The 25,856-nt window shown below is 37.5% G+C and overlaps 1 protein-coding gene across 1 annotated transcript in view; it reads right to left on the bottom strand.

Annotated features, from left to right (window-relative positions):
- The window catches only part of CCDC178 (coiled-coil domain containing 178), a 460,722-nt gene that overhangs the window by 162,047 nt on the left and 272,819 nt on the right, over nt 1–25,856 (bottom strand). Inside the window, exon 18 of the mRNA XM_064293218.1 lies at nt 5,543–5,695. Within this exon, the coding sequence (XP_064149288.1) occupies nt 5,543–5,695 (153 nt within the window). The remainder of the gene's footprint in view (nt 1–5,542; nt 5,696–25,856) is intronic.

The following is a 25,856-nucleotide window of genomic DNA, read 5'->3' as shown; positions in this document are numbered from 1 at the left end:
GGCACAATAGTTAAGCGTTTGACTGCTAACCAAAAGGTTAGTGGTTTGCACTCATCCGCAGCTCCATGGGAGAGAAGACCTGATGATCTGCTCCTTATAAAGACTGCAGCCTAGAAAACTCTATAGGGGCAGTTATACTCTGTCACATGGAGTTTCTAAGAGTCAGAATTGACTGGACACCACCTAACAACAGCAGAGATAGTAATGGCTGAAGTGATTTCAAAATCAGATCTGCCAGACTTCAGAGCCCTTTCAAATACTCCGCTCCACCTTCAATAAATCTCTGAAGAAAGGGTAAGTGACATACATAAAATACGTAAAAAACCCAAAAAAAATCCACATGTGAATATACTATACATTTACTTTAATAAGTTATTACAGCTTTGTAGATTTGGGGAAAGATGGTTACAAAAGCAGCTTTTTTTTCATATGTTTATGTCATTGTGATGCAAAGGGGGTAGTTCAGCAACTGAAAAATCCTTACACTGGCCCTCCCATAGAATTGCAAATCATCTGCAGTTTTAAGTTATGCATTAGCCAAGCCTAAGTAGAAAATACACCTTATTATCATAGGAGGGGCATACGATAAACTTTTCACTAGTTTTATTGTAATTTTTAAGAAATGGTTTCTGAATGATAGCAACAGAATTTCTTTCTTTGATAGTAGCACTATGGCCTTAAAAAACAAAAATCAGAGTTCTGAATCTCTATGGATTCCAGGGAACATAACCTATTTATCTGAAAATAGTCTAGTAGAGAACCACAGATAAAAAGCCCAAAACTCGATTCTGACTCACAGCAACCCTATAGGACAGAGTGGAACTCCCCCAGAGGATTTCCAAGGAGTGGCTGGTGGGTTCCAACTGCCAGCCTTTTTGGTTAGCAGTCAAATGCTTAACCACTGCACCACCAGGGCTCCATGTATATGTGTGATTTTTAATTAATTTGAGTGTCTTTGATACACCAAGGATCTCCTCACACTCCATAAACCACTTTTAAGATGTCGCTAACATCAAAAAGCTGTGCACTGCTACACAACTCCACCAGATCTCAAAATTGCATAAAGACACACAAGTCTCCAGGTCACTCAAAACTGATAGAAGATTGAAGAACTGGTTTGCATCAAGCCAAGTTTATCTCTCTAAAGTATTAGCCAGAAATACATTCTTAGTTTTTGGTGCATCCCTCTAGGATTTGGACGATGGAAGGAAGATCCATTAGGATAAAGTAATAGACCACCAGCTGTCCACTTATATCTCCGGTATTAGAAAAACTCTCAGAAGTCTCCTGAGAGAGCTCTTCAGGGAAGGGATAGTGGGAGTTTAATGCAAGCTTGTCATTCTATTAAGTGTGCTAATTCTTTTAGAGCAATGTGTGTGTGTGTGTGTGTCCTAAGAACAGAGGCAAAACGTGTGTGTGTATGTGTGTGTGTGTATTTGTGTGTGGGTGGATGTGTGTTCTAAGAGACAGAGGCAGAAATACTGACAGGGACTTTAAATAGCTATTGTAAGCAAAAAAAAAAAAAAAGAAATTTATGGTTTTCTTAGCAAAGAAATGTATTTCTATGTACACTGAAAGAAGCACAAATTCACCTCCTAAAGCAGAATTTTAATATATGCAAGATAACAAGTAATATGTAACACTTAAAAAATGAAAACTGAAACAACTTTCCCATTTCTCTAGGGAAAGAATTTTGTCTATTGCTACAATTAAGTTTGACTCAATCAATCTAATGTGAGCATTAGAGGACAGCATGTTTTAAAATAGATGGAAGAGAGAGTAGAAAACATCCTAATCTAATCTATAGATGATACAAGTTTTTGAGAATGTAGGATGGAACTTTGTCCAAGGAGAACTAGGCAACACAGGTTAAATAGCACAGATTCTTTCCCTGGTAAAGTAAAGAGATGATGCAGTAGAGCTCTGATCCTATGCTGTATTCTAGGAAAGAATCCAATGGAATCTGAGATCACAATCTTCAACATGGTAGCAGGGATGAGGTAGCATAATCCTGTGTCCTCTGTTGTATCTTTGTGCATACTATGGGCACTTAAATATTTATTTTGAATAATCAAATGAATGAATGAAGAGTGTTTGAATTCTTGGAGCTCCAGAAGTGTCCCCTGCCGACGTTGCTGGGTCTTAGCGACCCCATGTGAAAACAAAAGTTTGAAAGCACTGGGATTTGGAGTAGGCAAGGGTTAAGCTTTACAAGTGGTTTCAAAAAAGAATTAAAATTTATGTTACCAGTTTGTAAGGGATCTTGTTTTCAGACAACACATCAAAATTTGCAGGCTTTATTAACTTACCTTTCTTTGCAGGTTTGAGGAGCAACAACTTGAGATGGCATTTAAACCAAATGCATGGTGATTTTATTAACATATTTATAGATTTTTTTAACAGAAAATGTATATATATTTGAAAGCTTTTATGAAAATGTCTATATCACATTGAAGAAAAATCTGTTTTTCAGATTTTCTTCATTCATTTATAGTGTTATTTTTAATTTTGAGGTCTGAAAGCTTTTAGATTGGATTCTATTTGATCATTACCCATGAACAGGGCAAATAAAAAAATCTGCACAATTGCTTGTGTCTTTCTGATTTTTGAAGGGGCACACTTCTGTTGCGCCAGACATAAAAAGTACAGGAAAGCATCAGAAAACACATGCAAATACAGCACACAAGATTTCAGCACCCAGAGAGGAGTTCTGTAACATTCTAACATCTGAGTATTCTGCATACAAAATTGTGTTAAGAAATGAAACATTATTTCTTATTTTTAATTTTTTTTTAGTCTTCACTTAGGCCTTCTTTGCAATATTCTTGGCCTAAAAATACAGAGAGCGAAAGTACATAATTTGTGAGGATAGAACAATACTCCCAAGGAAGCGCAATAATTAGAATATGAGTATTCACCACACCAAAAGGAATGCAGGTTTAGAAGCAATGAAATTAGTCTAAAATAGGAAAATGATACAGGAAATTCCTAGGAGTGAGATCCATTTCATCCGACAAGGAAATCTGGCAAAGAGAGCAGAGGTTGAACAGAGCTTTGGAGTGCCCCAAATAAAACTGGTAAGAACCTGCATATATCGGAAATCCTGCAATATCAAGGAAATGGACTAAAATATTAAAGTGTTTTCTCATTTTTGATGGCCAAATTCCAGCCTGTAAGCAGTGCATTGGACGCTAATGACATACGATTTCTCACTGACAGATTTAACAGCATCAATAAGGCCTTTCTGTCCACTGCAGCAAATTGATCCTACATGACACTGACAAGGGCAGCCTGCACTTAATGACCTCCAGCGCTGAAGGATGGAAAGGAAAAATGGTTGGAAGTACAAATAAATCTTTGAAAGTTTCCCTGAAACAGGTGTGCTAAAAATGATTCGTCTGAGGGATCGCAAACATAAACCTTATCTCCAAGCATGACCCATTGTCTGTCTGTTCACAGCAGCGTCTCACTCCTTGTATCTCACACCGAGATTGGCTTTAATTCCAAAAATGAGATCAAGGCACTTTTGTCCTTACATTTATGCTATGGAAATACTATGTTAGGGCTTTCTTTTAAAGGCCTGAGTTCTTCACTATTTATGCAAGTATCCAATATATTTGTCATTTGTGACCAAAGGATTCTGTACAGATTGGTAACAAGTGCACAGGAAATTTATTTTTCTTTCCCCCTGATTAGAAAAGGAAATACAGTATAGCCATTGATTATTTTCTCCTCCTCAATTATTGGCAACAGATAGAACATGTTTAACCTCAATAACAATGTCAAATGCATGAGGTGGTTTGTACAAATACTCCACGGATACATTGATGAACTCCATTGATCCTGGTATGCTATGAGGACACCAAGATTTTAGCAACTCTTGCCCCAAAACACTTATTTCTTGATTTACATTCATCTTGCCACTATTTCAATGGAAGTGTTTGAGAAAAAATACATTCTTCTCTCCCCAATATATAAGAAGCTTGAACTCTTATGAGGATGGATGGATGGGAAACCTAGGGAAGCTGACAAGCAGCATACCAGATGAATGTGGTAGTTATAGCTGCGTAAACCAGTTGCCCTGGAGTTGTCTCTGATTCATGGTGACCCCAGGTGTGACGGAGTAGAACTATGCTAAAAAAGGGTTTTCACTGGCTGATTGTTTTTGGAAATAGATTGCCAGGCCTTTCTTCTGAGGCATCTTTCAGAGGACTTGAACCTCCAGTCTTCCTGTTAGCAGCCAAGAGTATTAACCGTTTGTACCGCCCAGGGACTCCACAGTGGCACAGCATCCCTTTATTTTCAAAGTAATTTATTATGGATGTTTCTTTTGTATTCCTTATTAATTACCCTATGAAGTAAATCTTGTTTAACAGATGGGAAAACTGAGGTCAGAAAGGGTAAGTGACTCGCCAAGATCACTGAACTAATAACTGGGAGAGCTCGCATTCAAATTCTGGCCTTCTGCATTCCCAATATTCCAGAGTAATCAGGGAGTCCCCAGGTAGTGCAAACAATTAACATGTTCAGCTGCTAACTGAAAGGTTAGAGGTTCCAGTCCACCCGGAGGCACCTCAGAAGAAAGGCCTGGAGATCTACTTCTGAAAAATCAATCATCAAAAACCTTATCAAGCACAGTCCTACTCTTACACACATGGGGTAGCCGTGAGTCAGGATCAACTCCACGGGAACTGTACAACGGAGGATAGGTGCAGTACTAGAATTCTGAACTACTAATTTACAGTACAACAGTACGTATGATACCAGGAGGAGAAAGGATCAGTTAGTAGTCTACTGATTCTTATGGCTAGGTGAATTATTAAAAAATAGTCATTCCTCTATTTGCTGAAATTTGAATCCTGGAGGAGAAACAAAAATTTAAAGGAAAATGATTTTTCTTGTCACCGAGTACCTGGAGAAGAACAGATAGGAAGTGGCTGTATCTTAACATTCTAGAAATGGCAATTCCTCTTCCATCTTTATTTGTGGCATATGTTTGCTTTACTTTTCACTTTTACCATTACACAGATTTTACAAAAATATCCTCAGAATTCCCAGTGATTTCCAGTAACCAGAGGGGTCAGATATTTCCCCAATTTTCTAATTACTTCCGTTATATAATAAGAAAGTAGAAACAAAATTTGGAACCCATACATCCAGAGGAGATTTGGAGGCCTATCCTGGGAAGTCATCTATGCTTAGAATTAAAATTTATGATAATATATTTAAATCTACAAACCACAAAAAATTGGTATTCTAGGTCAAAATGATTCAAACAGTAATTAGTAGGGAATAGTAGACTAAAAATTAAGTCTTTCATTTCTCAAATATCTTTTTAAAATTCCATTTCAAAAGGCTGACAAGAATATAAAAGGAAATGTTACAAGAAGAAAACATGCTATTTGGTGTCAGGTTAGTTCAACCCTCAGAGATTGGAGACCCCACTATTGACCACTACTTCTTTTTCATTTATGTCAAGTAAACAATTATTTAAAAACAAGCAAACAAAATGAGAAAACGCACACACACACACACACAATACCTGTGCTTTATCTCTAATTGAAGCATCGAGTGATAATAACCGTCTATCGAATAGACTGAAATATTTCTCCTTTTCTGCTAAGAAATGATCCTGTATCTTCTGATACTCTTGAGCCAAGCGCAGATTTTCTTCCAGGGAATCAGCTTGTGTTTTCTAGAAAATAAATGTATATTTTAGTTAAAATTACTTTGTTGGAGTTTTGACACCATCTTTGGAATTATCTAAAAGTGGTCCATTACGTACTACAGCAAAATAGCAAAACCACCAAAAAATGTTTTCCTTGATACAAATACCTTCCTTGGATTTATAAAAAAAAAATTTTTTTTTCTTGATGCAGGGCTTTTTGTTTTTGTTGTTGTTGTTCTTCTTCTTTTTCCTTTTTTTTAATATTGGTGTGTGACTCCTAAGAGTCTAGCTGACTTTGCTCCACCTCTTTCCACTGACGTTTCCCAGATATCCCTCTACAATGTCTTAGGAAGTTGCTAGCCTTGGAAGCCTGCACTAAGCAGCCCAGGAGACTCCTTTCAGTTTCACAGTTTCCCTGCACCCTCTGGCTCAAACAGGTAGAGGCTCAAATAAGAGCTTAGAACTCAGTCTCCATAATATTCTGAGAGTGGGCACTCACAGAAAACACTTCGAACATAGAGGAGGGAAGAGTAAAAGGCAAAGAGCAGAGGATTCAACATTTAGAAGCACCCAGAGCCATTATTTGTTATTCACATATTTTAGTCATATTAAAGGTTAAATTTACTTCTGTGAGCAGCTGAGAGCTTTATATATGTCATATATATGTCACATTGAATACAAACATCTTAGAAAACAACTTCACAACATTACCCATTGGCAAATTGGTGGTCACAGATAAATTTAAATGAGAGGTATGAATTTCAGTTAGAGGTAGGTTTAGTTGCTGATTCCTTTTGTATTTCTAGCAAAGAAAATTTTTGTATTTCTTGCTTCAAAAAATATGGAATTTATTATTTATAATAGCAAAAAAGGTTTCAAAACATATAAGTGCAATTAATGTTTATGATTAAGTAACTAGATATTAAAATAATCATTTTGAAGCAATTAAATTTTTTTTTCAATGAAAATTGCCTTCACATCAAACTTTTGGCATATGTTGTTAAAAAATAGTATTAAAGGTTTGATGTTAAAAAGTAGATTGTGATATGAGAAAATACATATATAGCGTATATATATTTCTGTATTTACACACTTGAAGATTTACTAAGGTCAACATATATATTTCTCATGAAAGCCTGGTATCTATATTGATCCCTAATGATTAATACTACCTCAAAGGTATTCTTCAAAAAGCCAGAATCATGAGCTGGGAATCATTTCAAATGTCCTTGTCCTAATTCTGGCATAATAACTTAAGACTTTAGAAACTTCCATGTAGTAAATTTGCCACTAATCACATAGATCTCTTGATAAAAGGACCACATATCTATGGATATTTTTCTTAAATAATGATACCTCTTAAATAATGGCTACAGTTCTTTTTGATATCTTAAAAATCCAGCCCTCAAGTGATTGACTTGGAACATTCATAAATGTTCCCCTGGAGATGGGAGAAGGGATTATTTGGAGCATATGTGTTTAACGTAAGCACAGTGCTGATACCTGAGATATCCTACTTCTCAGGTACTTTTCCTTCAAGCCCTAGGCATCTACTATAAAAATTTAATTGGAGAGCAGTGTGACAAAAGCTGTGGAATTTGCATTAAACCTACTTAATGGAACTTAATTGGGGGTATATTTGGTAATTTATGTTTTGCTCGATGTATAGTATGCAGTTTTCTTCCCAAATGCATACACTTTCAGTTTCCGGATGGAACCAGTTCTCACCACTTTTGTATGTCATAATTAGAGTAGATACCAAGAAATCGAACTGACTAGTTATACCAATGAATCTTCAAATACATTGTTACATCAGTTATCATATTTTACATTATCACTTCCCAGTAATGAATGTGTAGAAGGATTTACCAATTCACTACCTATTCCTGAAAGTCAGTGACCTTCAGATGTGCAGCGAAGTTTCAGTTTTTTAATTTTAAATACTAGTGTTCTTCTGCTGACATTGAAAAATTTTTTATGTCTAACTGTGGTTCCACCTCACAACTCTGACTCATTTAATTTTAGCCAATAGTATTATCACATGCAAATGAAACAAAGGTGGAATGATAATATTGGTGCCAATACATCCGGGGGAAATAATGCTACCACTACCAGAAGCTGAACAGCTCATAAAAGGATAGCAGTAGAAGACATAAGGTAAAAGACATTTAATAAGACTACAAAATTGGGGAGTGGGAGGTTGAACAGAAAGAAAGAAAAAAACTAAGAAGAGAAGTAAAATGACTTTCAAGAGCTTTTAAATTCAAAGTCAGCGGAATCTTATCAGTAGAATCTTCCTATGTAAGGTCTTGGCTAAATGTGAACTCGCAAAGTATTTTTTGGATCTGAAGTCATTAAAGAAAAATTTGACTGCAATTCATATAGATTAAACTAGTTTCACTCAGTAGACACACAATATTATTTCATTCATTAATTTGTTCATTCATTTATTTATTCAACACTTTTTATGCCAGGTTCTGAGATATAATAGTGAGCCTCAAGGAGCTTACAGTCTAGGTGCATTCTCAGACAACATTTATTAAAATGAAAGAATAACTGCACAGAATACCAGTTAGGAATTGTATATATTTAGCACTTCAGAACCACATGTTTTATTTTTCCATTTCTATGAAATAAACTGTTGGTAATATAGCCACCATTATAATAATGAATTACATTCATTTATACGACCTGATTACTTGAGAGGTGAAGATCTTAAAAGAGTACATAAAGAGAATTCACACAATATGTTTTTGCCCTGAACAATTTTCTAGGGATATACTAGTTTGTCTAGGATTAAAGAAAAAAAAAAAAATTAGCTGGGGTTATTTACATGGGGTGCATCGTTGACTTTTACAAGCTATGTGAACCCCTTGAAAGTGTACACAGCATTTTTCTTGGGTTACATAAGTAGCCTGTAATCTCAAAAGTGTTGAGGAACCATTGCTAAAGAAAGACCTAGTTTCTTTCTCTGTCAATAAGAAACACCAAAAAATTAAAGTGGTTGACATCCAAACATACCCAAACAGTATTTCTCCATTTGTTTTACTTGACCTTTCTTAGTCTATGTCATGGATTTCATCTGGGCCTTTCCTCTATTTTCAGTGTATCTTTCTCATTTCTTCTCTTCACTTTTTCCCTCCCACTGTGTAAGTGGGAAATAGGAAATTCCAGTCAGAGAACTGGGCCCTTTTTGGACAAAAATATAGAGCATATATTGTCTACTTATGTTTCACTTTGTGATATATGGAACCCTGGTGGCATAGTGGTTAAGAGCTTAGCTGGCTAACCAAAAGGTCAGCAGTTTGAGTCCACCAGCCACTCCTTGAAAATCCTATGGGACAGATCTACTCTGTCCTATAGGATCGTTGTGAGTCGGAATTGACTCGATGGCAACGAGCTGTTTTGTTTTGTTTGTGTGTGATATATAGTCAAGAACTTGGGAATAAGGCTGAATTTGAATATTAACTGATGAATTACACATCTAATAGATAAGAACTAAAAAGTACACAACCACCTTAATGAGAAAGATACTACACAGGACAGCAAACCTTGGTTGGTACTGAACTTAAGGTATTAATATAGTCAAAAAAATAATATGACACACCAAAAGAAGGTAGTAAGCAATGAAAGCAAAAACCAAAAGCCAAGGATAAAAACATAGCCAATGCCTACCAACAGTTAGGATTCCTCTGGGACCAAAAACTAGAACTCTCTAGTTCTGGGAGATATTCCACCTGAGTCTAGAAATGATTTCATTGGGCTATAGTAGTCGGATGTTAATAAGAATTAGAGTAAGAGTAGTAGCTGACATTACAACCAGGAACTGTTCCAAGAAGTCAGAATTTACCGATTTAATCCTCATTGCAATTGTTGGAAGGTGTTATATTTTTATCATTTTACAGATAAAAAGAAGACAAAGCACAGAAAGTGAGGTGAGGTAAAATGTACTTTCCAAAAATGGCAACAGTAAATTTTCAGCCTTACCTCTTCTTCCTAATCCTTGCCACTCCCTATCAAGAAGTGGAGTCTATTTCTTCTTCCCTCAAACCTGGTTAGACTTATGGCTTCTCTGGGTAATATGGCAGAAATTATGCTAAATGACATGCCAGAATACTTTATAAAAAATATACACAGCTTCTTCCTAGTTTTCTCTTTTGAAACCCAGTTACCATGTTGTGAGGAATCCAGGTCACATGGAGGCCACATGTAGGTGTTCCAGTGAACAGCCCAAGCTTAGGTCTTGGTCAACAGCATGCATCAACTGCCAGATGTTTGAGTGAATGAGACTTCAGACAATTACAGCCACAGTCACAAGCTTTCCAGCTGATGGTCCAGAAAGAGTGAAATGAGACAAGCAACCCCTGCTATGCCTTGCCCAAATTCCTGATACATAGAATCATGAGCATCAGGAGTAATTGTTTTATGCCATGAAGTTTTGGGGTAGTTACGTGACTAGAGCAAGTGACTAGTAAGTGGATGAACTGAGCTTTGCACTTGGGTGGACTGACTCCAGATTCCACACTCTTAATCATCGGATGTACTTCCTTCATAAACAAGAGCCAGCACTCTTAAACACTATGCAGTGCTGTCTTCATAAAACCTAAAGACATTAAACAATCGAATCAAGTAACCAACTTCCCTTGTTCCGAGTTCATCTCCACCAAGTACCTGTCTTATCATAACCTGGCTAACACACAGCTTGCTGACAGAGAGAATGATATGCTAAAGTAAATGAGAATCTGATCCGTTTGGAAGCTACTTTTCATTTTAAGTCAATATATGGGCATCCTGGTGATACATAATCAGATACCTGTGTTTTTTGATCTACATGAGTCCATATTCCATGATTTGATAAGGCCTGATGGCACAGTGGCTAAGAGCTTGGCTGCTAACCAAAAGGTTGGCAGTTCGAATCCACCAGCCACTCTTTGGAAACCCTATGGGGCAGCTCTACCCTGTCCTATAGAGTTGCTATGAGCCGGAATCAACTCAACGGTATTGAGTTTCGCGGATGTGTTCACTGGCAAGACCTAATGCTGGCTCTTCAAAGTTGAGGCCTGTACAATTCTGAACTGTGGTTAACGCAACAGAGTATGCTACCACTGCGGCCTCAGGAGGTTCAGCTAGTGGAGACACTTACCCTGGAGAAAGCGTACATCCATTTGAGCTGTGTTTTTGTTGTTGTTTGTTTTTAAGAGGGGCCTAATGCAAAAGGCAATTACAAGAGAAAAAAACTTGATTCACATTCTAGAGAGGTGGTTATAATTAAAATATTTGTACTGTACCTATGTGTACAGAAAACCTACATAGACATTTACAAATAACTTATTGTTAATAAATTAGTCATGGTGTCTTTGACTAAACTGATGGTAATATGTCATCTATACCACCAGTTCCTCTTAACACAGACATTTTGATCCAGTTCTCCAGCCAGAGGAGCTAGGTTCAATCTTCTTTCAATTACTTTTTGTAAGAGAGTTGTCATCTTTTGACACAGTTCTAATTTTACCTCTCCTGCCCTGATGTAATTATCTATTATCTATTGCTAAGACAGTTATAATTATATGTCTTAGGTCATTTTTTCTGATGATCTGCCTGTCATCTTCTGATTCTTGGTTTTTAATAGTTAACTGCAGACAACTCCTTGATTCTTGCATCTTTCCAGGGCTCTGCTGACTGTTACTGCCATACTCACATTCTTACAGAGTTTAGTCCCATGGTTGGAAAGAACTGACCTCGTGCCAAAGCACCAGGAAAAAAAAAAAAAAAAAGGTTAAATTGCTGGTATTTACTGATAGTTTTTACTTCAGAGCGTCCTCATGTGTGGCTTTTCATTCATTTGGTTATTTGTTCACTTGTTAGGAAACCCTCAGTAAATTTACTCTATAGGTCCAACTCTATTGTTAACCTGGGGATAAAGATAAAGCTAAGATGACCTCTGTCCACAGTGATTACAGTGTACTCTGGGAGAAGGTAGAAGTGTCAGCTAGTCTATTCAGGGCACAGTGGAGTAGATTGTGTAGAATAGGGAAGCAAGGTCAGAAAAAGCTTCATAAAAGAAAAAATCAGTGACTTGAAATTTAGAAGAGCCATTTATTTGGCAGAGATCAAAGCTGCCCTGGCACATAGGTCAGTAGATATTTGAACAAAACTTGGAAAAGTCAGAGCCAAGAGAAATATTTTCTTTTCACTTTTAGAACTCAGATTATTATTACCTATGACTTGTGAGATAGACTTTCAGAGGTGATGTTAAATTTTCTGTTATGTTGCTAACCTTAAAATATTACTAATTCCATAAACAATGAAATGTACTCACATATTTGGTATACTACTGATAGATGGCACTGTAAAGACTGTTTAGTTCCAAGCACTAACATCTCAGTAACATGTAATTCTGTACACATGCCCATGCCCTGCATCGTCAATACTATACCATTAAATCCCCACCGTCCTCACATGTGCCTTTAATGCATCTCTGCCAGCTTAGGGCATTGTATTGGTACTTTTTCATGCAGTGATGCTTTGATGTCATTAAAGCAGGCATCAGCATTAAGACTGCTTACGATGGGGAGGGAACAAACTTGAGAAAAAAACAAGACATGGGGGATCTTGAAAGCTGTTGTCTCAAAATCACTCCCATTGATTTATGGGCATTAGTGTGGTGGACACAAATGTTTGACATACATGCCAATTCTCTCACAATATGGTGGACATGGAGAAAACAGTATACTTATTGGGTGCATCACCTACTGAGTGCATAGATGCATCATCACATTGTTGCTTACTTAAAATCTATACACCAGTTATTACGGAAAGCAAGCATTCTCCCCAGTGTCTCCAAGAAGCGAGTCTGTAAGAATATGCGCCGATATCCTGGAGCCTCAGAGGACCAAATAACTGTTTGAAATAACTGTTTGAAAGTTAAAACAGTTAGCTTTCCCAGGATTCACTTCCTTGTCTGTGCTGCCATGGGAACCAGCCTCTTGCCCAGAGTGGATTCTCTGATAATTAGTCTTAAAAGAATATTCCTGATTTTTAAATGAACAAATCAGTTCTCTGCATCGAAGTTGTTAACATGCTCCAAACTTTACATATTATTGTCCTTGGCAAAATGTTCTCTATTCACTCATTTATTCACAAATACTTACTGAACAGCTAGTATACATAAAGCACTATGGAGAACACTGTGAGAGACCAAACAGCACCTTTAAGGCCCTCTGGGATGAAAGATTGTCCTCGTCAAAGAGTCCAGGGGAATACTCTCTTTGGACACCTCACCCCGGCATCCGTATATACGACTACACCACACATAGGACACTTTATCTTAACTCCCTGATGAAACCAAAAAAACTAAACCCATTGCCGTTGAGCTGATTCCCATTCCTAGCAACCCTATAGGTCAGAGTAGAACTGATGAGGCTACAAATCTAGCTGTGATGTTCATTTACTCATACAGTTTACCAATGGCTGCTATGGTATTGGCTGTTAGAATTCAAAAGATATCCAATGAGAATTTATGAATACTTAGCATTAACTCTGCTGCTGCTTCTTTTTTTTTTTTTTGTCTCTGCTCATTCTGCATATTTGACAAAGCATTACTGATATCAGCATGAAAAATTACGCAATTTCAGGTAAGGAGGAGCTTGAAATCTATGGAATTGAGAAAATCTCAAAGCCGACTATATTATAATGTATTGTAATACATTATATATACATGAAGAAGGATAAAAGATAAATCCTGCCAATGATAGTGTTTTCATGAGAGCTCAGTTCCAGTTAAAGTGATGAGCTAAATTTCAAGGAGATGTCAGTTTTGTAACAGAGTTCTGAAAATATTTCCGTATATGAGGCTTTGCATATATTCTCAGCAGTGAAAACCTAGCTCAGCAATAAATATTAAAATACATCTAATTAATGGGAGTCTGCGGTCAAGAAATGGAACTTTTACCTCCATGTTGACTGTAGTATGCCTCCTACACCCCTTTCGTGACCCATGGGACACATATCTCCCACATACATTTTTCGCCTCAGGGGTTTACTGGGAAGTTGCTTTCCCACTGAGAGTGGGTGCTGCCAGCAGGCAGACGCTGTATAACTGTCTGAAACAGAAGAAGCTGTTGTGTGTTGCATATTACTCTTTTTATAGGGTATTGTATGAGTGGTGCTGAATCACTGAATTTTTGGTAGGAAAATATGAACTTTGATAAAAATTATTTGGGGACACACATGTCCCTCTGGACACTAAGGGTAGGATTGGCAGTATGAGGCAAGAAACAAAATCCATATTACCTACCAAAAATTCTGACACTCTCAATGATTCAGCATGCACTCTATTAATGAAAAAATATTACAGCAACAAAAAATTAGAAGCAAAAATAATTGGATCTTGAAAGGGATATCTACTCAAGTGGCATGTACAAATGCCACTTACATTAGCTATTAAATTTCTACTTGATCCTTTTTTTCCAGTAAATCATATCCAATCAAAGCATTTGTTGTAGCCAAAGAAACAAATTACACAATGAGAAAAAGAGTAAAACTCAGTGTCACCTAATCTGTATTTCCAGGGGATTTCTCCAATTTAAAATACCTGACTTAAATGGTTACATTAAAATATGTGATGTCTTAGAATAATCCCTGACATAGGGCATATTCTCAGTAAGTGACTGTCGCAGTGATAAGTCTCTTAAATTTATTTATTTTAAAATAAACGTGTAATTTTAGCCCTAACTATATTTTTGAGTTTCATAGCTTTCCTCTAGTATTGTTGAAGATTGTTAAATAGAAACACATCTTATGTTATTTCCTTGTTAAACATTTCTATGTTATTTCCTTGTCAAACATTTCTATGCATTATTATAATTTAATTACATTTCAATTTGCCAATATTTTAAAACATATTTAAAAAAATCTGCTACTCTTTTCACTGTATCATGTGAAAGCCTTAACAACAATTTCCTCTTCATGCACACCCCCTGATTTGAATAGTTTAGGATTTAGAAAGGTTTCCTATTTACTCACATTTTAATGACATACATTTCTACTTCACTGGCGGCAAAGGCTGATCAGTCACAGAAAGGTCAGTTAACACTAAATAGACCCTTTCTTTATGTAATTACAAAGAATAATATCTTTGTGCTGATGGCACTGCACATCGAGTGGGTGATGCAGAGAAATAATGTGCTGCCTTGTTGGCCCATGGGATACAGATTCCAATACAATAACCGGAACTGATTCTAATTATGCAGCTTTAAAAGGTCATCAGCAAAAAGAGTTAAGGAATTATCAACTAGGTTTATCATAAAGTAATAATGTGCTACATAAATGAAGAAAGTATAAGAATAGTACCTAGAAAGTTCATTAGAAATGAGAGAGAAACTGATCTAACAGTTTCCAGGCTATATATGTGGGGTAAATTAAGTAAACTATTCTAAAAATTAAAATCTGTTGTTTCATAAATGTTCAACTTTAAAAATATTTCCAATGTAATGCCATTTTCATGGTCACATCCATGTTGTATCAGAATTTAAAATTTCTTCTAAAAATTCTTTTTGTTGTAAAATAATGCATTCTGGTTATATTACATATACGAATAATTGAGAGGGGCATGAAGTAGAAAATTATAACTCCTCTTCATAACCACTGTCATTCTCACAGTTCAGAGATGGGGTTAAAAATTTGGTACAAGACCAAGGTTCCTTCCATATGAAGGCAGCAGCATATTAAGGCTGGAGTCCCCCTCTGATTTCAGCCCAATACCCTTTATGGGGTCCACCTCTTCCTAATCTTGTACATGAATCTTAAGAATCCAGACTGATATTTGTGAATGTCCTAATTTTTTAATGTACTAGAGGATTACATTCAACCTTCAAAATAAACTGGATGCCCACAGAGAAAAGAGTCTTTTGAAATGAAAAAATATATGTATATATGCATATATATACATATATACATGTATATATATGCATGTATGGAAACCCTGGTGGCTTAGTGGTTAAGTGCTAGGGCTGCTAACCAAGAGGTCAGCAGTTCAAATCCGCCCGGCACTCCTTGGAAACTCTATGGGGCAGTTCTACCCTGTACTATAGGGTCACTATGAGTTGGAATCGACTCGATGGCAGAGGGTTTGGTTTTGGTTTTATATGCATACATATATACACATATATAAAAATATATGTATATACACATATATGCCTCAGTATCTTTTCCATGGTAATGCAGAAGACATTAGGCCTATTGTCACCGAAGTGCAAAGTATGAAAGGCACAGTAAATAATTTGCAGTCCAATAAAGTATTTTTATTTATTATTTATTTTATTGTAGTTTAGATGAAGGTTTACAGAACAAACTAGCTTCTTATTAAACAGTTAGTACACATATTGTTTTATGACATTTGGTTAACAACCCCAGGACATATCAACACTCTCCCTTCTGGACCTTGGGTTTCCTATTTCCAGCAGTCCAGTCCCCTCTTTCCTTCTAGCCTTTGCCCCTAGGCTGGTGTGCTCCTTTAGTCTTGTTTTGTTTTATGGGCCTGTCTAACCTTTGGCTGAAGGGTGAACCTCAGGAGTGACTTCATTACTGAGCTAAAAGTTGTCCAGGGGCCATACTCTCAAGGTTTCTCCAGTCTTAGTCAGGCCAGTAAGTCTGATCTTTTTTCATGAGTTAGAATTTTGTTCTACAATTTTCTCCATCTCTGTCCAGGACCTCTGTTGGGATCCCTGTCAGTCAGTGGTGGTAGCTGGTACCATCTAGTTGTACTGGACTCAGTCTGGTGGAGGTTGTGGTAGTTGTGGTCCATTAGTCCTTTGGACTAATCTTTCCCTTCTATCTTTAGTTTTCCTCATTCTCCCTTGCTCCTGAAGGGGTGAGAGTAGTGGGGTATCTTAGATAGCCACTTAGAAGCTTTTAAGATCCCAGATACTACTCACCAAAGTAGAAGGTAGAACATTTTCTTTATAAACTATGTTATGCCAATTGAGCTAGATGTTCCCTGAGACCATGGTCCCCACAGCTCCCATCCCAGTAATTCGATCCCTCAGGGAGTTTGGATGTGTCTATGGAGCTTCCAGCAACATGGATAGATCTTGATTGGATAAGATGGAAACAGAATGATAAGGGGGAGGGGGATGAAATAAATTTAAAAGTTAACATTTTGAGGATATGTAAATCCTGAGGTGGGGCAAACAGTTAATGCACTTGGCTACTAACTGAAAGGTTGGCAGTTAAAGTCCACTGATAGGTGCCTCAGAAGAAGGATCTGGTGATCCACTGTTTTTTACACAAATAACCATCACCTTCTGTATTTGTTTGCCAACTGCTCACTCGCCTGTGAGGGTGCAGTTGGCAAACAAATACAGAAGGTCTGGGTTATTTGTGTAAAAATAACCTGGTACTTCCAAAAAAATCAGTCATTGAAAACCCTATGAAGTACAGCTTTCCTCTGACACACAGAAGGTCACCATGATATGAGTTGGATTTGACTCAATGGCAACTGGTCAGTTATGTTTTATAAAGTCAGCAATGATGCTGTTCTCCCTTATAATGCTTAGGTGGATGGCTTTCTAGTTCTTTATGTTTTTTCCAGGGGCTTACTAAAAGCACCTAGTAAACAAACGAAAAAATCTATTGCCGTTGAGTTGATTCAGACAGAGAGTGACCCTATAGGACAGAGTAAAACCTCATGGGGTATCCAAATAGAGCTGCCCATAGGGTTTCCAAGGCTGTAAAGTTTTTTTTTTTTTTTTATTGTGCTTTAAGTGAAAGTTTACAAATCAAGTCAGTCTCTCATACAAAACCTTATATACACTTTGCTTTTTATAAACTCCTAGTTGCTCTCCCCACAATGAGGCAGTACACTCCTTCACTCCACCCTCTGTTTCCATGTCTATTCGGCCAGCTTCTGTCCCCCTCGGCCCTCACATCTCCCCTCTAGACAGGAGCTGCCCAGATAGTCTCATGCATCCACTTGATCCAAGAAGCCCACTCCTCACCAGTATCATTTTCTGTCTTGTAGTCCAGTCCAATCCCCATCTGAAGAGTTGGGTTTGAGAATGGTTCCTGTCTTGGGATAACAAAAGGCCTGGGGACCATGACCTCCAGGATCCCTCTGGTCTCAGTCAGACCATTATGTCTGGTCTTTTTATTAGAATTTGGGGTTTGCATCCCACTGCTCTCCTGTTCCTTCAGGGATTCTCTGTTTTGCTCCCTGTTGTGGCAGTCATCGGTTGTAGCTGGACACCATCTAGTTCTTCTGGTCTTAGGCTGATGTAGTCTCTGGTCTATTTGGCCCTTTCTGTCTCTTGGGCTTATACTTACCTTGTATCTTTCGTGATCTTCATTCTCATTTGCTCCAGGTGGGTTGAGACCAATTGTTGCATCTTAGATGAATGTTTGCTAGCATTTAAGACTCCAGACGCCGCTCTCCAAAATGGTATGCATAATGTTTTCTTACTAGTTTTTATTATGCCAATTGACCTCGATGTCCCCTGAAACCATGATCCTCAAACCCCCACCCCTGCTACTCTGGCCTTCGAAGTGTTTAGTTTATTCAGGAAACTTCTTTGCTTTTGGTTTAGTCCAGTTGTGCTGACCTTGCCTGTATTGTGTGTTGTCCATCCCTTCGCCTAAATTAGTTTTTGTCTACTATCTAATTAGTGAATCGCCCTCTCCCTGCCTCTCTCTCTCCCCCCTCTCATAACCATCAAACAATATTTTCTTCTCTGTTTAAACTATTTCTTGAGTTATTTTAATAGTGGTCTCATACAATATTTGTCCTTTTGCAACTGACTAATTTCACTCAGCATAATGCCTTCAAGAGTCCTCCATGTTATGAAATGTTTCACAGGCTCATCTTTGTTCTTTATCAATGAGTAGTATTCTATTGTGTGAACATACCATAATTTATTTATCCATTCATCCATTGATGGGCACCTTGGTTGCTTCCATCTTTTTGCTGTTGTAAACAGTGCTGCAATGAACATGGGTGTGCATATATCTGTTCGTGTGACAGCTCTTATTTCTCTAGGATATATGCCAAGGAGTCGGATTGCTGGATCATATGGTAGCTCTATTTCTAGCTTTTTAAGGAATCACCAAATCGATTTCCAAAGTGGTTGTACCATATTACATTCCCACCAGCAGTGTATAAGTAATGTTCCAGTCTCTCCACAGCCTCTCCAACATTTATTATTCTATGTTTTTTGGATTAATGCCAGCCTTGTTGGAGTGAGATGGAATCTCATTGCAGTTTTGATCTGCATTTCTCTAATGGCTAATGATCGTGAGCATTTCCTCGTGTATCTGTTAGCTACCTGAATGTCTTCTTTAGTGAAGTGCCTGTTCATATCATTTGCCCATTGTTTAATTGGGTTATTTGTCTTTTTGTTGTCAAGTTTTTGCAGTAACACGTAGATTTTAGATCAGAGATGTCATAGCTAAAAACTTTTTCCCAATCTGTAGGTAATCTTTTTACTCTTTTGGTGGAGTCTTTGGATGAGCATAGATGTTTGACTTTTAGGAGCCCCCAGTTATCTAGTTTCTCTTTTGCTGTTTTTTCAGTTCTAGTAATGTTTTGTATACTGTTTATGCCATGTATTGGGCTCCTAGCATTGTTCCTATTTTTTCTTCCATGAACTTTATCATTTTAGACTTTATATTTAGGTCTTGGATCCATTTTGAGGAGGCTGTAAATCTTTATGAAAGCAGATGGCCACATCTTTCTCCTACAGGGTGGCTGCTGGGTTTGAACCACTGACTTTTCAGTTAGCAGCCAAGTACTTTAACCACTGTGCAACCAGGTCTCTTCAGCCCCTAGTAATGTAAACCAAATACAAAACAACTCTAGAAACAAAGGCTGCAATGACACGTTCCCATGGGCCACTACCATGAGATTTATCCAGCCTATCAAAAACTAGCCAAGGCCAGAATAAATGGAGGCTTTAAGAAATACATTAGTATTTTTATCAAATTCATGGTTATTTACCTCTATACCTTTTTTTCCTCTTCTAATCTTTGCTTTCCTTCAACTTCTTTCTTTCCTTTGTCTTCCTCCTTACTATCTTTGCCAAGCATGAACCATTTAACTGTCTAAGGTCCTTTTATCACACTTCCCTTCTGAAGACATTGTGTTCTTTTCTCATCATTTCCTCAACTCCCTACTCTTTCCAAGTCATTTCTTTCTTCTCCCTTTATGGTATAGAAATAGAAGTGTGGTGTCGAAGAGTTAAAAAAAAAAAAAAAAAAGTTTGGGAAGTTTGAATGACCCGTTTATATTTTTCTGCAAAATAGGAGTTCATGAAAATCTAATGGAAGAAGTGAAAGGAGTAGAGAAGGAGGCACATATTATACAATATATGGTTGTCTTCTTTTTGATGTTGGCCAGATGTTAATTTGAATAGTGGTAGTAACAACTTATGAAACTGAAAAACTATTGGTTTACTGGGAGAGGCTGCTTAAAGACGTTTTATACTTCTCTGTCAATGTGCTATTTCAGCCCAGCAGGGGACTACGAGAGTGTTAGTGTAATAAGTTTGCAAAAGTAAATAGAGTTCAATGATTAATAAAGGCAGTTGTATTCTTATGCACACACAGATGCATATAAATAGTATTTTTATATTTTTTAACATATTGACACATATGGAGAACCAGAGAGTCAAAAAAGGAAGAGCAAACAGGGATCTCTCTAGGACGGATGCAGGACACAAAAGCAACAAAACTGGTGTTTATAAGGTATTTGTTATTGGGAAGTGATTCCTAATTGATTGAGAGTAAATACTGCTTGGTAGTATTGGTATGTGGTGAAATGTGTTAAGATTAGCATTCTCAGGTTTTCGTGGGAGACTAGCACTGGATGAGGCAATAATCAAACAAAAAAAAAACCAAACCCGTTGCCATCAGTCAATTCCGACTCATAGCAACCCTATAGGACAGAGTAGAACTGCCCTATAGGGTTTCCAAGGAGTGGCTGGTGGATTTGAACTTCTGACCTTTTGGTTAGCAGCCGTAGCTCTAAATCACTCAGTACTATAAAACTGCATTATGTATATCTTTGTCTCTGCAACCACCATGTTTTATAATAGTTAATATTTGTACTAAGCTCCCCATTTTGTGTCTTACTAATTTTTGCCCCAGTGCTTGCTACGTAGTAGGTTCTTGGTAAACATTACTGAATGAGTGAATAGATGATTGAAATTGCATAATACTTATGCCTGCTTGAACACAGGGATGCGTGCACAATGGAAATGAGTGGATTTAACACTGATGATTTTTATTTTTTTTTAAGTATCTACTTTAGTCCAATAGCACTATTAAATAAGTGGATTTTTCAGAGTAATATACATGGCTGGTATTTTATCTGTATTTTTTTTTTCTGTAGAGAAACATTTCACAATTCATTTTTGCAACCTAAAAACATAGGAATCTATCCATTTACATTTTGACTGAGAAAAATAATAAGGTTTCCAGTTCTTTAAATCCTAGTTTGCAAAAGCATTTCACTGTATAATCTCTCTGTGTTCTATTCCAGTTTACTTGTAGGTTTTCCTTGGAAGACTAACAGAAATCTAAACTGCCTGCTTTGCTGCCTTTATACACTTTGCTAAGCTGTGTTCTCACAACTCGGGAGATTAAAATTAAAAAAAAAATAGTAAGACAGTTTCACATGAAATAACTATAGTTGATTTTTAAAAATTACCAAAGATCTTCATGGTTGCAGGTGAATATGAACACTTTAAGAAAACTGAAAATAGTAAATAAGAATACGAAAGTGCATTCAAATGATTTGATTCCAAATATTTTTGAAAAAAAATCATAAACTTCCTGCATATGCTAATAAGTTAAATATGAAAAAGCAATATATATCTCAAACTGAAAAAATAGATACTGTGCTGTCTTCAAATGAGAGAGGCAGTGCTACTCAGTTTCAGAGCATCCACCCTTTCCGTGTCCTAGGTCATCACAGATGCTATTCCCTTCCTGTCTTGGTAATCTAGTGCTGCTACAACAGAAATACCACAAGTGGATGGCTTTATCAAACAGGAATTTGTTCTCTCACAATCTAGGAGGCCAGAAGTCCGAAATCAGGGTGGCAGCTCCAGGGGAAGGCCTTCTCCCTCTGTCAGTCCTGGGGGAAGGTCCCCATCATTAATCTTTCCCTGGTCTAGGAGCTTCTCAGCACAGGAACCCCAGATCGAAATGACATACTCCACTCTGGCACTTCTCTCCCGGTGGCATGAGGTCCCTCTCTGTTGGCTTCTCTTTTCAGTATCTCAAAAGAGACGGACTCAAGGTACAACTCAATCCTGTAGCTTGAGTCCTGCCTCATTAGCATAACTGCCTCCAATTCTGCCTCCTTGACATCATAGATGTTAGGATTTACAACACGTGGGATAATCACATCAGACCACGACACGGTGGACAACCACACAATACTGGGAAACACGGCCTAGTCAAATTGACACATATTTTGGCGGCACACAATTTAATCCATGACACCCTTCTCTTTCAATTTTTCCAAAAAAAGAAAGTGAGAGGGAGGGAAGAAGAAATGGAGGGAGGAAGAAAAGCCAGCTCCCTAACATTAAATGTAACATCCACTCCAGAAATCTTCAGTGTCACCGAATTTTTACCTTTCTGTAATCTCGGAGTAATGATGGGCCTGAAATCAGCCTTCACGTAAAAACCTGTTCACATGCAGTCAGGCCCTGAAATTTAGACCTACCCAAATTGAGCAACTCTTAAAAGCTTGATTATGAATTAGAGGATTCATGGAATCTATCTGAAGTCTATGTAGACCATCTATTTAATGATCAAGTTAGCCCTTTTGAAGGTGTGTTCTTGGGGGTTCTCAATGGATGACTCTGAGCCCTAAGCCTGGGAACCTGTGACTATGTTAATTTACATTGCAAAAGGAGCTTTGAAGATGTAATTAAAGTTACAGATTATGAGATGAGGGGATTTGTCTGGAATATCTGAGTTGGACCATCTAATCACATGAGTGCTTAGAAGTAGAGAGTCTTTCCCAGCTGAAGTTTAGAGCTTCATGGGAACCTATAGGAGAGATTTGACTCAGGAGAGATTTAAAGCCTGAGAGTGACTGGAGCACTCCCACCTCCTGCTCACCCCCTACCCTCACTCTTTACTGACTTTGAAAACAAAGGAAGGGGAGCGAGAGTCAAGGAATGCAGGCAGCTTCTAGAAGCTCAGGATGGCCCTCAGCTGACAGCCCGCAAGAAAACAGGGGCCTAGTTGTTTAACCAACAGCAAGGAATTGAAATCTGCCCACAACCTAAATAAGTAAGGAAACAGAGGCTTCCCTAGAGCCTCAGGAAAGGCACATAGCCCTGCCAACAGCTTGATTTTTAACTCAGCCAGACTTGTGTCAGACTTCTGAAAGTACCCTAAGAAAATAACTCTGTGCTGTTTTAAGCCTCTAATTTTGTGATAATTTGTTATGGCAGCAATATAAAACTAATATTGACCCAGGTAGAGTTGATACTAGATATATAAAAATTCATAAGATATCGCATAGGAACTGACAATTTCATGGTGGAAATTCAAGCATGGCACCTTCTTCTCAAAAAATGTATTAATACATTTTTAAAAAACTATTCAATAAATGATTCATTTATTTTGTATGTAGTTTTGACTTACTAATTGTTCTTGAAGTGACTTACAGCATGCCAGAAACCACTGTAAAACCAATTGTAACACGATATAGACTCTGCCCTGATCGCCTAACTAAATTTCTGTTTATGTTAACTGTTACCGGTAGAGTCAACCACCATCTCTACTTTGACGCAAGTTTATTTGTTCACGTGATAATATCCTGATTATATTTTAAAGGTCTGTTTTTTAAAAAGTGAGAAAATGTTGACAGTCCCATGTTTCTACACTATGATTAAATATAAACTTAAGAAGTATGTTATGAACTTCCTAATCTGTTAAGTACAAAATCTCTCTAGTTAATAACTTTCAAATGATTAACCTGTTTGCTGATTAGTTGACTAGGCAAGTGGTTTTGAGAAAAGCATTTGTAATTTTTGAAAAGTTCTGTTTGAGTTGGTAAGAATTCCACCTAGAATTAAAAAATTAATGTTAGAGACATTATTTGTACTAAGGAAATTATGAAAACAAACAAAACAAAAAAGAGCAAATTAACAGAACATCCCTGCCTGCTGCCAAAGCCTTGCTTTTGCCTTCTGTGGCTTCTCTGGGGTCTGTTCTGCACATTTATTTCTGAGCCGTCAGTTGTGTGGTAATGGCAGAGTAACGTGCTCGTTCTTCATTAAAGTGGCAGCCAGAGGTAGTTGCTACAAGAGTCAAGTATGGCAATTGATACAATACCCACATTATAGCTTCTGACAGGCTAGGAAATTGTTGGGTGAATGATTTTTTAAACTTTCAGTAATAATAACTGTTACAAGCATACATATAAACAGATAGATTGCTGGGTTTCTATATATACATAATACAAGGAGAATAAACTTGTCAAAATTGCACAAACAACTGAATAGTAAACTATGTTTGAAGAAATTTTATTTTACTCTTTCAAATCCAGGAAATATGTCCAATAAAAAAAAAATATGCACCTTTATTTCCTTAAAGAAAACACAAAATATTTGCAATTTGTAAATATTCTGTATAAAATGCTGTGGCGAATGTGTTTTTTAAAAATTATTCTTTAAAATTTATAATAATTTCATTTTTTAAACTTTTCTATTGAGGTACAACATACATACTTAATTTTCCAAACCAAAAAAGCAAATCCGTTGCGGTTGAGTCGATTCCAACTCATGGCGGCTCTATAAGACAGAGTAGAACTGCCGCATAGGGTTTCCAAGGAGCAGCTGGTGACTTTGAACTGACAACCTTAATCGCTGCACCACCATAGTTTTTTATAAATAATACACCTACGTGCATTTAGATGAAAATACAGACAACTGCCTGTCTTAGTTACCTAGTGCTGCTATAGCAGAAATACCACAAGTGGATGGCTTTAACAAAAAGAAATTTATTCTCTCACACTTAAAGGGGGCTAGAATTCCGAATTCAGGGCACAGGCTCCAGGGGAAGGCTTTCTTTCTCCGTCGGCTCAGGGGGAAGGTCTTTGTCATCAATCTTCATCGGGTCTGGGAAATTTCCAGCGCAGAGACTCTGGGTCTGAAGGACATACTCCAATCCTGGTTCTTCTTCTTTGGTGGTAATGCGGTCCCCCTCTCTATGCTCTGTTCTCCTTCCTTTTTACTCGTGTAAGATAAAAGGTGATGGACACCACACCCCAGGGAAATCTCCTTACATTTGACTAGGGTTGTGGCCTGAGTAAGGGTGTTGTACCCCACCCTAATCCTCTTTAATAAAACCTAATCTTGCCTCATTAACCACAGGCAGAGATCGGGATTTACAACACAGAGGAAAATAACATCAGAGCACAAAATGCTGGACAACCATACAATATGGTGAATCATGTCCTAGCCAAGTTGACATATATTTTTGAGGAACATAGTTCAAGCCGCGACACTACCATTGCCCCAGAAGCTTCCCTCATGCCTATTCCCAGGTCGTAACAAACCACACACCCCTGCCACCAACTCCCAGTTTTGCTTGTGTTTGATCTTTGAATAGTCATGTGGTCTTATAATCCCATGGTATGTGTTCTTTTGAGTCTGTCGTCTTTTACTTAATATTAAGTCAGTGAAATTATATGGAAACAATTCATTTATAATCATTGCTATATGTTACTCTATTGTATGAAGAAACTACAATTTATCACGTTTCTATTGATAAATAGAAGCCTGAGTAGCAAAAGTGATTTGCTAACCTAAAGGCTGCCAATCTGAATGCGCCCAGTTGCTCCAAGGGAAAAAGTCCTGGCGAACCACTTCTGTAAAGATTATAGCCAAGAAAACCCTATGGAGCAATCCTATTCTGTGACACATGGGGTTGCCATGGGTCAGGGGCCAACCCCACAGCAATGAACAACAACTGTTGATGGGTTATTTTAAGGAGCTATTGTGACTAAAGAGCCCTTGTGGTGCAATAATTAAAGGCATCAACTGCTAACCAAAAGGTCGGTGGTTCGAGACCACCAGCGGCTCTGCAGGAGAAAGATGTGGCAGTCGGCTTCCTGGCAGTCGGCTTCAGTAGAGATTTACAGCTTTGGCAACCCCATGGGGTTGTTATGAGT

Source organism: Loxodonta africana, chromosome 11 (assembly GCF_030014295.1).
Source record: "Loxodonta africana isolate mLoxAfr1 chromosome 11, mLoxAfr1.hap2, whole genome shotgun sequence".
In the NCBI taxonomy this organism is placed as follows: domain Eukaryota; kingdom Metazoa; phylum Chordata; class Mammalia; order Proboscidea; family Elephantidae; genus Loxodonta; species Loxodonta africana.
This window is presented reverse-complemented; position numbering and strand designations above follow the sequence as displayed.